Genomic DNA, 17773 nt, shown 5'->3' with positions numbered 1-17773 from the left:
TGTGATGAAAAGCTGAATTTTGATCTGCCATTACATCAATAAATTAAGTCATTATGATATGCTGATTTGGAAAGAATTGTGTTGCTAATATATATATATATATATATATATATATATATATATATATATATATATATATATATATATATATATATATATATATATATATGAATTAGAAGTTAAAAAAGAACAGTATTTATTTAAAAGATAAATTGCAACAATATACACTACTATTTAAAAGGTTGGAATCAGTTTTTTCCCCCATTCTTTTTGAGGGGGTAATAATTTGGCAAGGGGTCCAATTTCGGCACAAAACTGGAAATGTTCCATCCCTTTGCAATTAGTGTTGCCATAGATTAGATATAAGGTAATGTGACCACTAAATGTCATGATAGAACAACCGGAATTATTACCAAAGAGTAGCCTAAATAAAATGAAATAAAACATCACATCACACACATGAGTCATTCCACGAAAACGGTCAGATTTGGACTTACATTTTGGTTTAAAAAAAAAAAAAATCTAAAATTGTGTAACTTTTCTGAACACCCCACAACATTAATGACATATTTAACTTCCAGAAAAATATATTTTCCCACCTCAGGCAACAAATCCCTATTAATAGTCATTATTTTAAGATATGGGAGCTCTCTGAATATGATTATAAAATGTGTTTATAATGAAATGAACATTTTCCTATAAATCAGATGTCCCTCACTAATTCAGTAATTGCAGATATAAAAGTTACATAAAATCTCACACTTTTCCTGTACTAAAGCCTGAAATGGGCACTTTTTGTGACAGCAACCTCATAATTTTTGATCAAAGATGCATCTTAACTTCAGAATAAACTAAACTACTTTTTCATATACTTAATTTTTTAAAAATAAAAATGTAGGTGTGACAGGGTTGAGGGTAACAGGGTTGAAAAGACAAATACACCTAACTTAACATATAAATAGTTTTTTGTTTTTTAAACTCATATTCAATGTAAAATGTTCTATAAACACTGTATTTCATTATGTAACCAAGAAAGACAACAGATATAAATTGCAATTAAACTGAGTTTTATTAACCCGACTGCAGAAAAAAATTAATGTGTAAAATAACATACACGTTAGAACATTATAAACTGACTGAATTGGTCATAAGAAAGCATACAATGTGTGTGTGTGTGTGTGTGCGTGCATGCGTGTGCGCACACGTGAAGAGTGTTTGTGCATGTGCTTTGTACAATTCAAAGTAGATTTGTGTAAAAGGGTTTAAGGGTTACTGAGGTACGGAACTAATGTGATTTTAATAAATAATCATGAATTTGCTTAGAAAAAAATAAATAAATACATTTCCAGCAAAAAGGCCCTAATTTTATCATAATATTATATAGCCCAAATACAATTTCAGTGAAAGGCATGAGGGACATGGAAAAATAGGTGGTGTCAACTGAAAATACAAGATCATTTCTAATATAAAGATAAAATGTATGTCTTATAAACAAACTTTATTAAAGGAGACATTTCAATTGATACAAAAAGCTTTTAAAAATAGATTTTGGTGACCCAAAAGATAAAAAGGTCAGAGGGACTCTAATCATACCGGCTTCGTGGAATGACTCATTTACAACATGTCCCAGCAAAACTGGCAAAGCATATTTTATTATAATTTCTCATGCATTACACCTTTACATACAGTCATTCATCTCAAAATAAAGAAACCAGGTTTCAAAGTTCAAGATACAAAGTGCTGGAGAAAATGATCTGATGTCCTGCATCATACCCACTTTAGCACAGTTCATTACGACATTGTTCATTTTATTCTGTGCACTTCTGATACGTTTCAGTTCCTCTGAAATACCTGATGAGCAGTTCAAGGCAAGCAATCGATAGGCGCTTGAGTCATGAATACAGCTGAAGTATCTGCAGTACAACATCATGAAGCAGATGCATAGGCGGAGGGTGAACCAACTCTAGGGTGAGGCTAGATGGGATTCCTCCTTGAACACACATGTAAATAGGTGACACGTAACTATTTCATGATAGTCTATCAACATCCTACATATCCCAGCATAAACACTCTTGTTTTTAAAAGTGGTTATGCTCACAAACCACTAATAATTTGAACAGACAAGAATGCGGGATTTGGCATGGCAACCAGTTCGAATAATAATAATAATAATAAACAGCCTAACCATTGCCTTACTAATGCAGTAAAACATATTTTCATCAAAATCTGAATGGATTATCACCCAGGGTTAGGGTTAGGACATGAAAAGCATAAAAGTGCATTAAGTGCCCCGCTTAAATCACTAAACTGTCACTCATCTTAATTAATCGCGGTCACACAAAGTTCTGATAATCGATTAATCTAATGCTGCAAAAATACATTGGAAATAGAAAAACATATTTATATTAGTTTTGATGCTCTCACGAGCGCAATCACCAAATATGTTTATGCTTATCAGTTTGCGATGAAAGTATTCGCGAAAGTGCAGAATTCAGAGTTCAGCTTGTGCACTGACCAAAACCCCGGTGGGTCAGCGATTAATCTTAACACCTCTGATTGGCTATTGCATTCATAAACTCAAAAGAGTCGTGTGTGATTGGTTACAGTGTGCAACGTTGTAAAAAAGTGTGATGCAACATGAGCAGATCAAAATGTAATGCCGCAATAGACAAAAGTCATTTTCTCATTATTAATAGATGTAGTTTAAATGTGCAGGTGCATTTGTGGACCTTCATACAGCCCCCATTTTTTAATTTCTTTTTTACCTGGGGTCTTACACACACTACACCTATGAGCAGATGGCATGCAAGCTTTCTGGCTCTCATAACTGTCGCACCTTATCCTCATGCCCATATCTACATACCTGCACAGTGAAGAGTATAGTAAGCTACTGCACTGTAAAAAAAATAGTGTCACTTTAACTTAAAAAAGTAAGTAACCTGGTTGCCTTAAAATTTTGAGTTTATTGAAATTAAAACTTTGAGTTGATACAATGAGGGAAATTGGTTTAATAAATAGAAACTCAATATATTATTGTATCTGAACCACATAAAAAATGTGATAAATCATGAAAATAGCTAAATTTGGCATGTTTCACTGCGTCATCACAGACAAAACACTCGCAGTTACCCAATATGCTTACAAAATCTTTTAATAATATTTCAATAAAGGTTGTCGATTCTCAAAAATGTTCATTGTATTAACTCAAATTTTTAATTTCAATAACCTCAAAATGTTAAGGCAACCAGGTAACTTATTTTTTAAATATTTTTTTTACAGTGGACGAACGTAACTTGCCTCACCTTACAATTTATCAGCAGACCCCCAAAATAAATCTTCTATTCAGAAGCTATCAAAGACAGAAAGAGAAGTCCAAAAGTCTGAGACCACACTCAAAATGTTTTTTATGCATACAAGCATAGTAGGGTCAGTAAGAGTTGCACTTATGCTCACCAAGGCTGCTTTTATTTTATTAAAAAAAAAACCAACAACAATAAAACCAGTAATATGCAGTAGTCTTCAGTCACATGACCCTTCAGAAATGCCTTTACTCTGGTGTTATCAATTTAATGCATCCTTGCTGAATAAAGTATTTTTAATTCCAAAATAATAATAAAAAATAATTAATAAAAAATAAATTTCATGGTTGGTAATCAAATTAGTACATTTGTGACATTGATGTGACTCTCTGTACAGTACAAATGAAATGCAAAATAGAAAATGCAAAAAGAATGCAAAATATATATTCACACTAGTGGTCTCAGACTTTACAGATTTAATTTTATAAACTTGGTAGAACCCACAGTAGATCTACCATCACGGCATTTGTGCAATTTTATTTTGGCATACAAAGTGCTAGTTTGGCCAACCAAACAAAAAGTCAAAACGTGGTGCAGCAAAGCTTCTCCCAGCACCTCAATCTTAGAAACAAACCTGAGCTTCAGTTCTCCATATTCTTTACCTTTAGAGCAGCAATTGATATTTTAGCTACAACATTCAACACATATGAGAATATGTGAACAAGCCTATACGTCTGTATTATAAAAGTAATAGTATTTCTAAACTACAGGCAGTGCAATCTGGCTTTTTCATAAAGTCATTATGATAGTTTGTTTGTAAAGGTAATATTTATCTGTCCTCACTAGTTTCTGCAAGCCTGTTATTCATTATGCCCAGGGCTCCGACCCCACCAGAGAATCCATTGTGCCTGTTTGTTGACCCACATGGCCTGGGATGGCCGTTGGCAGTCTCAGACAGTTGTTTCTGCATGATCGCCAAGTTGACCTTATTAGCCACCAGGAAGTCTCTCATGGAGATCATCTCTCCAGACATCCTGCGTCCATCCGTCTCGCTCTCATTCACTGCATCTGTGTCTATGGATATGTTGCGAACACGTGTTCGGAGATGGCCCGGCATGATCGCATTCCTACGGGGCCGGAGAGACCTCCCGGGGCAGTGACGGCATGGTATCTTAAGCTTTTTCAGGAGCCAGTTGAGCACCTGTTTGATAACGATGGAAATGACGTTGAATAGCGAGTAAATGCAGCAAACACCCATTAAAATAAAGAGAAAATTTACAATTCGGTAGATGGTCTGGTTCTCATATCTGGCCCGCTGGCTGCTGACCATATCCCCGAAACCAATGGTGCTGAATGCCACAAAGCAGAAGTACAGTGAATCCAAGTATCCCCATCCCTCGACTGAGGAGTACATGGCCGAAGCACAACAGGAAATTATCATTGCCGCCACACAAAGAATCAACATCACACAGTACACCGAAGGCTTCCATCCCGCAAGACTGTCTTCACGATTTAACCTGTCATTGCTCGAGTCTTGTCTGCTGTCGTGAGGTAAAACTCCTTTGCGTCGCCGTTGGACTTCATGGCAGGATTTGAGCACAAAAGCCAGCACGGTTATTATTCTTTCCAAGAACAGGTTAAAAAATAAAATGGTGGCTGCACAGCCAATGAGGCCATAAAAGATCAGGAAGATTTTGCCCCCGACTGTGGCAGGTGTGGTCATTCCAAACCCTGTGGGAAATGAGAGGAAGACATTTTAATTTATACCTATATATAACCGAATAAACATTGCTGAATAGCCACACACTATTGTCTTCTTTCTCAAAGAGAAAAAAAGTTTTGCTATAGGTGACAGATCCTGAAACATCTCTCATCTTTTCCTTGCCACGCTGATTGAAATGCAAATAACAAGTGGATCGCATTATTCTAGATGTTTTCCCCCATCACAAAGCTAGCATTGAGGAGGACATTGTGAAGACAAGCACACTCACATCCTCGGCTCAGGTGCCTAATAGTGCAATTTGATCACTGAGAAATAAAATGAAACAAAACTAAGCAGCATTCGTTAGATTAACTCCATGTGGCAAATAGCAAGATAATAAGTTACAAAGGTCTTCATCATTTGCAAATTGGGAGGTTGTGGATTCCCCTTTGAGACATTTTCCCAGGAATTAGTGAGGAATACAGGCAAGAGGAACTGGGCAATTGTGTAAACACATCTTTTATATCATTAGCTTTCAATGCAGATAAACATAACTTTAGGAAGTTGGGGATATTTTCCAACTTGGAATAGTAATAAAATAAAATAAAATGCTGGCCTATGTATAGAAAATGGAGGGGGAAATGTTTTTAACTCACTATATAACATCCTTTGTGTCAGGTCTGAAATTGTAGCCTACCAGAAGCAAAGTTTTCAAAAGCTGCACAATTTCTGGTTAAGCCTATAGTATTGTCACGGTTATGTTCAGTTTTAGTTTTGTTCATTGACTTTCGGTTTGTTTTCATTGGTCACGTTTCTTTGTTCAGTTTCCCGCCACTCGTCTGTCTCCATGGCTACCACCATTATGGGTTTATTTACTTCAACGGTGTCCATTCTTCTGCACTCTTCGTCAGGTCACCATACACCTATCTTTAGTTAGTTGTGTTGTGCTTTTGCCTGTCTCTATTAAATTACGTTTGAGAACTGTATTTACCTGTCTGCACCTTCCTGCCTGCACACACAACCAAGTATAGTCACTCCTTATAATAAATATCAATAACTTTACACATATAGCCACATGCAGTCAAGAAAACTTGCAACAATTGTCTAATATCTCTCCTGCTGCTTATGCATGTGTGTTATTTAAACTAAATTCAATATATATATATATATATATATATATATATATATATATATATATATATATATATATATATATATATATATATATATATATATAAACATATCAAATAGTATTTGCAAGTATCTTCACACAGCAACATACAGTAAACACTAATGTAAACTCGACCGCATTTCTGTGGTTGACTTGCGTTAACTAGTCAATAATAAATATCGTTTCGTCTTCTTTACAGTTTACATTCAGGAACTATTTAAGACAGATTTTGGTCACCGTGTCCTCAATGAACCCGTTTTTTTCTGGCAAGACTTTAGGTTATAAATAATATTCAAAAAGTAAGAAAATGTATGTAGGCTATACACACATATTGCAAATAAAAGGTTAATATAAACCCTATTGTGAATTTGGGTATATGAATACACAATAAACAACATATATTTACGAATATTTCCTTATTAGTCAGGATATATATTATGCTTTTATATCATTCTTACCGATGGTGGAAACGACAGTACCGACAAAATAAAAGGCTCCAGTAAAATCCCAGCGTGGTCGGAGGGTGTCCACCCGTATTCCTGCTACGTTAGCCTCTTCATAATGTCTCAAGAACTTCTCCAGATCACTTTTGTTGAGGTTGTACTTTTGGCTAAAGAGATCAAACCGCTGAGCCCACCTTTCCTTCGCCAGTTTCTCCTTGGGATGCTCCAGGGCTGAAAACACCGCGGCTCCGCACAGGAGGTAGAGGATGATGAGGAGCAGCAACATTATGAACCTGGCATTATCTTCATTAACAGGACCACAACAGCACGCGCCTCTACATGCCATTATGTAACAACTGCTGGACAGGACTGGTAATAAAGTATCCACATCTTACATTTAACGTTGGTGTGCATGCAACTGTAAGTAACTTCTTCGTCTTCCATTATTCTTGGGCTGCATGTAGCTACACCAAATGTTCTGCATAAGAGCAATGATGATGAGAGATGCTCATACCATCCTCTGAGAATGGATTTAGTACCAGCTGAAATTGTGGGTGGATCTGGTAGTTCAGCTCATCTCATCTCATCTGATGCATCTCGCTGGGTTTAATCGAAAAGAATGTTTCGTTTACCTTGTTTCAATCCGCTTCAGTCGCTGGTGCGTCCATCAAGTGGCTGCTTACGTGAGTTATGAAAATGATCTTAGATACTGTATTAAAATACGTGCGTTTAAAGTAGAACGTCCACTCTAGTAAGCCTTCAACACCAGTTTACACAAACTGAACTCAGAAGAACTCGATATATTCACGACGTGCCCCAAGTTCAATAGACAAACCTCACAAGAAGTACACGTTCCCTGTGATTTACACTAAACTCTCGGAGCCTCGACGCATATGGCAAGCCATTTTAACAATTACACTATAAAACCAACACATCAACTTAAATTTTATTTCTTGCTATACATACCTCTAGCTTCACAGACAAGGCTTAAAGGGGTGGTTGCATGTGATTTTACTTTTTTAACTTTAGTTAGTGTGTATTGTTGCTGCTTGAGCATAAACAATATCTGCAAAGTTACAGCGCTGAAAGTTCAATGCAAACGGAGATATTGTCATTTAAAGTTATGGCAGTTTACTGCCTACAAAAATCGCCGGTTTGGACTACAATAAGCTTCTTCCCGGGTTGGTGACATCATAAACCCTTGCTAGTCACCGCAGATGTGACTTCTGCCCATAATGGTAAGGGCCGTAGCGTTTCCGGACCATCTGTTTTTGGCACTTCAGCCAATTAAAATACATGAAACTACATTTGGCCATCTAACCAATCTAAGACCATTGCGTTTTTTTGGAGGGATGGGCTTCATGGAAGCAGGAAGCAAATGAGCGGTTCAAAGGACAGTGGAGAATTTTTACATTTTAAAATAAAATAAAAAATACAGCTTTTTTTATTGGAGTATAAAGACATGTTATACTGCGCCCCATAAACACAACCACATCTAGAAAAAAAAAAACACGGAACCACACCTTTAAGCCTAGTCCTAGAATAAAATGTTTGAGCTGTTTTAACTTAAAGAAACTTGTTAAACCTGAAAGAGGGAAACTTTGGGTTTTCCGTTTTAGAATGGGAGGTATGTCAAACCCAATAAAGCAGAGTTTGTTATAGAGTTGTTTGCGGTGGGGTAAATTAAACACGATATGTGGTGACATCACATTCGTGTTGCATTGTGGTATATGAAGCTGCCTGAAGTGTACATATGAAGACTCGCTCCCTCTGTCACAATCAAGGGAGTGAGGCTCTCTCCATACAAACTTCCTTTGTCCGCTTTACGAAGTGGAACACACTTCAAAATGGTGGCAGGGATTCCCCTCGAGGGGAAGTGCTTAGGGAAGTTTGCAGTGTGTATAAAAGTGGAGTTGAACGCAGCACTGGTCTGGAGCAGGTTTCTATGGTAAACCCAGTTTCTTTTGGTCTCCTCCCCATTTTTAAAAATGTCAGTGGTGTTTAAATACTAAAATTTAAATACAGCGGTGTTTAAATTGTTCATTTACGTTGCACAAAGGCTTTTCTTGCTGAGTATTTTTGCCTTATTTCAAGTACAAATATAGCCTGACAAGCCAGACCCACATCAAGATGTTTGGTCTGGAAACTCACCATAGACAGGGCTCAATCCGAGGGGCGGGATAAACGGTTGTCTTTCAAACTCCCTCTGCACGCGATAGGATCAGGGTTGCCATATTGGGCGGTTTTCCGCCCAATTGGGCGGTTTCGCAATCTATTTTGCAGGCAAAAATAGGTTTGGGCGGGTGGATAATAATTGGGCTGGTTTTGGATCAGTGCGGCGGGTTTTTTGTAGCCGAAACACCGGCACTTCAGATCCTTCTTCCTACGACCCTCTGTTCAACAGGCAGCAGCCTTACTCACTCACTCGCACACACACTACAGCTCTGGCTTGGCTGACGTGCTTTGTCTAGAGATGGCCGCCGTGCACGAACGTTCTGCTTCTGCAAAGACTGACACATGTTGTCTAAATAATATGGTCAGCGCGATTTTCATGTAATGTTATCCATGACTATGCATGTTTCATGTATTTGAAATAATTGAAATGTTAAAGTGGGTTATTTTGTATATCCATAATGTTTTCATGTTAGGCTTTTTTTCCAAGCGACTTCTATTGACAATAAACACTCATTGATCGCATAAGAGTTGATCACATTATTTTCCGTGACATAAGCTTATAGTTTAATAGTATAATCATAGACATCATATAGATGTCTATGAGTATAGTCAGACTGAGGATGCTTTTTCGTCCATTCCGTTTTCCATTTTTAGACATAAAATATGGAAAAGCAGTTTCTTTTTTTTCCACTGAATAATAGCTAGAATTAATTGTAAGGTAATTGTCTTAAAGAATATTTAATAATATAAAAAATTATCTTAAATAATATTAAAAATAATATAAATTATTTATTTATTATTATTTTATTTTTTTTAAGTGCCCATAAGCAGTGCCTTTTCTTCTGGAATCAATAGAATAACTACGGACAGAGGCATAGAAAGTCTGTGTACTTTTTGTTCATTCATTATTCTATTTCGGAATGAAAGGTGTAATTTAAAAAAGGGTGCAGCTTGATTTTTTGTTTAAAATAAAAAAAAGCAGAAATGGCTGTATTTTGTTTTCCAAATGTATTGTCATCAAATAATAGCCTAGTATTAGATAACTGGACGACATTTCCGATATTTTTTTTAATTTGTAGGCCTAATCATTATTTGTAAGTTTATTGTGTTTCATTTGACTGATCATATCTTTATCTGGAAATAATTTTACAAAAGAACATTTGTAAATGTACATTTTTTTATATAAATCTGTTAATTTTTAGTTTATAAAAATGCAAAACGTAACTTTTTTTTTTTTTAATCCAAAAATAAGTTATTTTATTTTGTGCGCATGGAATTTGTGTATAGCCTACGTTTTGATATAAATGTTGTTATTCAACATAGTATATAAAAATACAACAACCATTCCATTTAATGATTTTTCCCCAAGGTTAAAAACGAAAAAGGAATGGACGCAAAAGTAGTAGCCTACACGGACCATTGCATTCATTTCACTGAATGTTGTTTCTGAAATCGGATAGGCTAGTCGATACAGGAGTCATTTTAAAGCTTGTTAATGATTTCAATGTATTTAAACGAGAAACAAGCCAGAAAAAATTGGGCGGTTTTTCGCGAAGTTTTGTGCTGGAAAACCCTGCTGGCATCTGGCAACCCTGGATAGGATAGCGCTACAACCAACCAGAGCAATGAAGGTGAAACAGAGCTCCTTGAAAGATTAAACATTCACTGTATCCGGTCGGCTAAACTCCGAACACATCTTCCCTTTTTAAGAATGACTTCAGTGCCATTCTTTGTTCTTTTCTCAGAGAAAAGCTTAACTCCAAGTCTTCCAGAATCGCAGTCAAAGCTGATTCGAAAGACCGCCGCTGTTCCCCAGTTTCTGTGTTTACTAGACAACAGAAGCACGCAAACGCAACTCGGCCGTCATCATTATGGCCCCGCCCGCCGACTCTATACACGATGTGATTGGCCCGTCCAGATTGTGAGGAATACAGCTCAGAAGGGTATTGAGAATTCCAAGACAACACTTGCAGGCAGATTAAATTTGCTACCGCTAGGGTGCGTCTAGATTTCTAGGCTAGTACAAATATCTAAAAATATATAAATTAAATCTATAATCTAAAATAAGTACATTTTAAATTAAGTAAAATTAGCCGGTGTAAGAAAAATAATCCTAATTCAAATGGTAACAAGATTTTTTTTTTTAACCTACTGACAGATAACTGGCAAATTAAGAAAAATGCACTTAAATGCATTTCCAGTGGTTGGATGCATTGATGATACATATATTCCCATCATCTCACAATTTATATGGTCATCTTTTTTTCCTATAAATACTTAATTATTTTTCCTGTTGGATTTTAATGTTCTGGGCGCCCTTTATGAACGCAAGCTGAAATGTCAACATTTTAAAACCAAGTGCAGTAAACCTTTATTACTGAACAATACAGCAATCATATTTACTTTTAACTAGTACATGCTTTTCAAAGACATTTTACAGTACTGCTCTTTTTTTGCAAAAAAAGGCCAGTTTTTCCCTTTTATGGTTCTTGAGCCATGTTCAGGGTTGATATCAAAGTGCCTAATAAGAAGAAAAGCAAAGAGAGAGAAAACAGAAGTGACTATATATAGCATTTTTTTTTTTACAGTACTATAACACAACTAGCATGTGATTGTATATAACATCATGTTTCCTGTGTTACCGGAGAAAAGACGCCTACAATAATGTTAGAATTCTAATTATTGCCTAAACAAAATTGTTCAGTCATTGAATTCTTTGCCATAAACCTGATTATGTTGCTTGTAAAATTAAGAGTATTACTTACATTAACTATGGATCTACATCAGATGATCCAGCCTGAAACGACAAACTAATAAATTCATTTTGATTATGCCGGCAAAAAATTACTTTTGTCTTCACACAACACCATTTGTTTATCTTGCATCAAAGGCAAAGTGACGCTTAAAGTATTCAATCCATGAATAATCTTTAGTAAAAACGGAATAGGTACGAATGACAAGTGGCACTACATAAATCTAGACACTAGTTAGTTTCAAAGCATAAATATAAAAACAGCTTGCCACATGATGCTTTGGTGTCTATTCAGTCCTCTTGCATGCAAGTATCACAAAACATAAGACATCCTTAACCTGATCGTGCATGCAACTTGATCAGACAAAAAAAATCCTACATGAATAGGCTACACGAAAATGCAAAATACTTCTGTGAAGTGTAGACTGATTTGTAAAATGTTGGAATTTAATTTACTACATCTATGGTTAACCCTGATAGGACAAATGTATTTATACAAAATCACTTTTGGAACAGTAAGTGAAACAACTGAAAAAATGTCTACAAAAAATTAGGCTAGAAAAACTATTTGTTTAGCAACATGGGGACAAATATTAGTAATAGCAGGGATGTAACTGGAATAGTTAACACAGCTGTTACTCGTTCAAATAATACAAATATAATGGTCTTCATTGTTTTAGCTATGTTATATTATTCTAATGATCCGAGATCAAAACTAAAAGACCTTTTTAAAATGGAGGAGAGCTCTCTAATATTTAAATGATCAAAGTCTAAAACGGTTCCAACAAATATCATAGATGGCTTTGCAAGAGATACATAATTCAGTCTCCCCAAAAATGGAATATTTCATTGTCATTACAATGTACAATAGAAACTCTACAAGTGACATACTAGCGGCAACTTTTCTGTACAGACTGGTCTGTGCTGGAGCAAAGGTCTAAGTTAACTTCCAAATAATGCAGAATCACAATATTTGTTAATTATAGGATGAACAAAAATGATGGGGGCCCACAGGGAATTCCTGCATCAGTGTAGAGCTAAATTTCAATGTTGCTAGGCAACATGACAATTTCAGGATAAAGTAAGAAACAGCTCCAATTGTTCTGTATTTTGAACGCATTCAATTTATCACTGGTGCCGGGGGAGCACAGTCCTTCTAAACATATTGCTGCTTCACTGTAGCCAGGAATGAAAAAAAATCAATCCGCCCTTGGCGCTTCTCCAGAATTTATTTTAGAGGACAAGTCCATAATCAAACTTTTAAAAAAGGCCAATTTGATATGTTTTCACCATTTCGTCTGAACACGATCTGCTTTACAACAAATCTGTCTGAAAATGGATGTGAAAAATAACTTCTTTTGTATTTTTTATAAATGGTACCCATTACCTGATTCTGATGTTCCCGAATTGATGTTTAAAGATGAATGAGTCAAAGCCACTGATGATGAATGTTTTACTGAAAAAACATTTTTCTGAATGTAAAATGTTATTTATTTGGCTTTTTATTTTATTTGTATTTTTCCAAAAGGTTTATGATAAAGGCATAACTAAACATCTCTACGTTGTCTGTAACAACAAAAGACTAAAATAAAGCATTAAGGATGCACACTATTATGGGTTAAATCTATCTACCATTGATGTCAAAGGTTAAAGCGTGTCATTACGATGGAGAAATCCTCCCAGAGACAGACTGAACAATCGCAGAGCGAGAAGCTGGTGGTCTGATTTCCATTTTAATTCTGTCTTTTGTAGATGATCCCAGCTGCTTGAACTGCTCAAGAAGGTACCCATACATTTCCATGAGTGTCTGGGGCTTGAGTGTATGGAATATTCCAGATCCAAGGCTTATCTGCAAGGAGAAGAAAACGCAACTGAAATGCAACAGCATACATTATTGAAAACCCTGAAATCTCAAAGTCTGACCTGATCCGTGCAGAGTTCATGACACTTTGAGTCAGTCGATGCAGAATTACGTATTTGCTCTAGGCCAACGAAGATTCCTGGGATGGAAGAGAAGGCTCTGACCTCTCCCTTGACATATACTTACCTGTGGCATAACTACTCTAGTGTTTGGACCGTATCGATATGAAGGATTGTGCACACACTGTGTGGTTTACTTAATAATGAATTATAGGATATAGACTTCTAGAAAAGACGGTAGAACAGCAGTATCCATGGTAACCAGCTGACAACTGGATTCAATCACAAAAACAACAAGGCAGTTAAAATACCTCTAAAAAGCTAATGAAACAAAATAATGGCAAATTATTCAAAATGGTTCATTGTTAAACAGCTTAGATAAAATACCCCATGATATGAGAACATTAGCTTTTTATGACATGCATAAAAAGATGCAACTGACTCTGACTCACTTATCTCAAAGGAGTTCTAACTGATAATTGGGTGAAATGCAGGGGTGTACAAATAGTCAGATCTTCAAAAAGCTTGTATACAGTATGACATTATGGATGCTAGATATATTTTCAAGTGGCTCCATACACAATATTATGATCTCAAAACACTTTTTACTATAGTGTATGATTTTTCAACAAATACATTTTTGAGGTCACATCACATAACCAGCTCCATATGTTTGGCTTTTTTGACATACTGAACTTGCTCGGTAGCTCAGCTGGTATAGAATTGTACTCGCGATGTGGAGCGCACGAGAATGAGTCCCGTGAAATACAAGTCACACCAAAAGAGCTCAAAGACTTATAGAATCAAGCTAAAATGGCATGGTTGCTTGAGCAATTGCGTTTTTATGTCACATTTGCTATTGTTAACAGTAGCGCCCTCTGATATGTTTTACCCATTTTACGCATTATATGGGGTCTCCATCTTCCCCACCCCTCGTTATCACAGATATTAATGGGGCTTGGTGCAAAATGCCATCCATAATCAAGATATATGGGGGAAATTTTTTTTATCTTGTTTTTAATATTTATAACAGGATATAGTGCAGTTTTCCCGAATATCAGCACAATTGCAAATGTGATAGTCTATTGATATTACTCTTTTACAACAAATCCACAATGGACGTCTCCAAGCAACTGAACAAGTTTGTTTTGAAGGAATCGTTTGACTATGGGCGCTATTTTAATGATCTGAGAGCATGGTCTGAAGCGCATTGGCATATGTGCACTTTTGCTAGCTTAACAACGAAAAACGGACGGGCCCGCCGGGCGCATGGCCCAAAAGGGTTGTACATAAAGTGTGTTCGACATCGGCTGCGGCTGGATGCATCCGATTGGCGAGAGTAGCCGTGTGCAGGCGGGGAGAAGCTGCAAACGGAGAGGTGTAGTCAGACACTTCCTGCTTCACGTATTGATGCCCGCGTCATATTTGCATACTTTATAACAGCTGAAGTTAAAGGAAGGGTATGTAAGATTGTGGCCAAACTGATACTGCAATCACTTTCAAATGACTGTAGAGCAGTGTATCCCCTCCCCCCCTCCCCCTTGACTCGAGGTTGCCAGATAGGCTGCAGGAACGTTTGTTGCTGCAGCTGTGGTAACTAGAGCAGAGCTGGGAACCCGGATGCCGAAACACTACTGACTTCATTATTGGTCAATAGGTGGAGGGCGGAGCTTCAGGCTAAAACACAACATGTCAACATCAACATCAGTTGAGGGCTGCAACTTTTAAATGACAATATCCAGGCCGGACTACTGTTGTCAGTGATATAAGTATTTAAAAATAATATGATTTCCTAATGTCTAGTGACATATCAGGGCCATTTTATGATTAATTGAAATATATTTTTTACATACAGTTCCTTTACATAAATGCATTTGTCAGATGCACAGATGTTTCAGAAGACATTTTCCTTCAATACTTTATGTACTGCTTAATACAGCATCTGTTTGTGCAAAAAATAAAGTTCAACATACTACACTATCAATGAAGTGGGGTCTATGGTTTTTAGTTTGATAAACATGACAATATAACATCGCGACTACATGACAAGAGGTTTTACTGTTATAAAAAAATTATTTGTGTGCATTAGTGATACAGAAGGTTTTAGAATAAACACGTAACACGTGATCGCTGTGATGCGGTGAATCCAGCCAATCGTGGAACAGCGGTGTCGACATCAGAGTTTGTGCAGACTTGTGCAGTCACTCTTGAAAATCTGCACCGCCTGCTTTCGAATCGCTCTCGCGGTACTTTGTTCACATACATCACAGTCACGTGCCGTAGGCGCTGCCTTAAGTCGGACAAAATTTCTAACCGACATGCACTGCTTCAAGTCAACCGCCGATCGGTCTGCACATCGTTGTATGAAGTCGAACAAGCCTTAGTAGAGTCATAGTCTTAAAGCCATAGTCTTAATGAGTCATGTGTGTGTTTTGGGCGTACGATGCTATAAACAAATCAGAGTCATCTCCTATTCCCTTTGAAAGCCAATTGCGCTTGCACCATGACAGATTCGCTATTTTCATGCCGGAATTTACGAGCAGAAAGACAAAATGCTAGCCTGGATACCAGCCGAACTCATCCCCGCCCACTTTCACTCTCACACACTCACTCACACACACTAATATGCTATAATACTCCATAGAAAAGTCCATTGAAAAGTCCATAGAAAAGTCAGAAACTAAGCTTTTTTTGCACAATCCTATCTAAAGGGTTAATGGTGCCACCTGGTTTATCAACTGTAAAAATTAAAAATTGTACCTCTTCCCAACGGAAAACCATCAACAATCAAAAATGCATGAGTATATGGTGTCATGGCTTTGCAATCAAAAAATGTGGTTATAATGGAAGTCAATGGGGCAAAAACAGCCACGAGGAGTAAATGAGGGAGAAAACATTAAAATCTGATGCTGCACAAAAACTAACAATGCAAAAGCCAAAGTTTTTTCTAATCTTTGACATGTCCGAGACTGTGATAAAAGGTAAAAAAAATCCAGTCCACAATTACATTTTATATTGAAAATCAGTCATTCTGTGTGTTTTTCCCCCAAATCAATGACATCATTTATGAAATTGGCGATTAAAGAGTTAAATTCCTGATTTTTAAATAAACATTTTGTAGTTTTGTTCAGGACTGAAGTTGGTTAATAGATTTATGCAAAAAAATTGTAAACAAAACTGTTTTCAGCCATCAGGGTAACGAAAGAGTAGTGAATTTGCCCACAGTGTATCGTTGACTTTCTGAAAATTTTCAAAGCATTTTCCAAAATATGTGTAAAAATACGATTTGTCACCAAAAATCATTACATTTGCTGAAACACAGAGAAAGTTATGGCCAAATTAAGACTTAAAAACACCCCATAGTGGCTGAAAAAGTCCCCAGGGATGCATAATGGTTAAATAGCAAATGCACTTACGCCCATGTGTTCACCCGAGGGTGTGCTGGTCTGAAAACGAGTCGTGTTCAGGCGCATTGCTGGACCGCTGTTATTATGAGACAACTGAAAATGACTGCGCTATTGACTTTAGACCATTTTTTTGTTGGTCAATAGTGCAGTCATTTTCAGTTGTCTCATAATAACAACGCTCCAGCAATGTGCCTGAACACGACTCGTTTTCAGACCAGCACACCTTTGGGTGAACACATGGGCACGAGTGCATTTGCTAATGAAACATTGTGGTGCTGGACGTGAAAATGATAACTGCATCGGGGTGAAACAAGCAAAAACCAATTACGTTGCATTGCGTCGCAAGGTGCATGATAGGGCCAAATGATTTGCCACCATCTACTGGCAGTTTCATTACACCGCCCATTGTAGCTGCGGGCCACCAAGCTGAAAGAATGACTGTATGCACTTGCCCAGATGTAAAAAAAAATTAATCTTGTCAGAGCTTTTGCCGCACTCGATTACCACCAAGTTCTAAACATCAATATCGGAGTGGTCTACGTGTAAAACATTTCCTCTTGATGTAGCCTAGTCATATTCATATTGTATTACATCACTTATTTAATCCCTGTTCTCTAATTGTAATGTCTTTGCTCTCATGTCCTAGTCATTATGCTGTCCAAGGTGCTCGCCAAGGGGCTGAGAGTGTGACAAAGACTGATTGTTGATTTTGTTTTCGGTCGTGACTGTAATGCTGCATAGTGGCCTCTAGCTGTTTGTTTGAAACGTGCCTCCAATTTGCAGGCAGGTTTAGTGTACGTGGTACTTTTAAAGCACACGCCGGAGCATTAACCTTTTAGGGCCATGGACCTTTCAATTTAGAACTGCTGTGATAAGTACACCAACATAAGAAAACATTGCCAGA

The 17773-nt window shown here is 36.9% G+C and overlaps 2 protein-coding genes across 5 annotated transcripts in view; both read right to left on the bottom strand.

Annotated features, from left to right (window-relative positions):
- Positions 1-1624: 1624 nt before the first annotated feature.
- Positions 1625-6986, bottom strand: kcnk13a (potassium channel, subfamily K, member 13a). 2 transcript variants are annotated; one of them, XM_067455770.1, is made up of 3 exons: positions 6631-6986; positions 4579-5030; positions 1625-4500 (listed from the first exon to the last, which is right to left on the bottom strand). In XM_067455770.1, exons 1-3 carry the CDS (start codon positions 6959-6961, stop codon positions 4129-4131), a joined length of 1155 nt encoding a protein of 384 aa, XP_067311871.1. In that variant the 5' UTR covers positions 6962-6986; the 3' UTR covers positions 1625-4128. The 2 variants fall into 2 exon arrangements, with proteins under 2 accessions (XP_067311871.1, XP_067311870.1); XM_067455769.1 differs by having other exon boundaries at positions 1625-5030.
- Positions 6987-11136: 4150 nt separating this feature from the next.
- tdp1 (tyrosyl-DNA phosphodiesterase 1) overlaps positions 11137-17773 on the bottom strand; it is a 54127-nt gene continuing 47490 nt past the window's right edge. For 2 of the 3 annotated variants that reach the window (XM_067455766.1, XM_067455765.1), the window contains exon 16: positions 11137-13391. In XM_067455766.1, the coding sequence (XP_067311867.1) occupies positions 13318-13391 (74 nt within the window). In that variant the 3' untranslated portion in view covers positions 11137-13317. The remainder of the gene's footprint in view (positions 13392-17773) is intronic. The other variant, XR_010908084.1, reaches the window with a different exon arrangement.

The sequence above is a fragment of the Pseudorasbora parva genome, chromosome 10 (assembly GCF_024679245.1).
Source record: "Pseudorasbora parva isolate DD20220531a chromosome 10, ASM2467924v1, whole genome shotgun sequence".
In the NCBI taxonomy this organism is placed as follows: domain Eukaryota; kingdom Metazoa; phylum Chordata; class Actinopteri; order Cypriniformes; family Gobionidae; genus Pseudorasbora; species Pseudorasbora parva.
Note: the sequence above shows the minus strand (reverse complement) of the source record. Positions and strands in the feature narration are given on the sequence as shown.

What these genes read in the sequence shown, in the direction of transcription:
- kcnk13a (XM_067455769.1), bottom strand. Translation starts at nt 6,961, where the DNA reads ATGGCATGTAGAGGCGCGTGCTGTTGTGGTCCTGTTAATGAAGATAAT. An exon ending in TACTGTCGTTTCCACCATCG is followed by an intron (nt 5,031 to 6,630) that starts GTAAGAATGATA and finishes CATTTCCCACAG; the next exon opens with GGTTTGGAATGACCACACCT.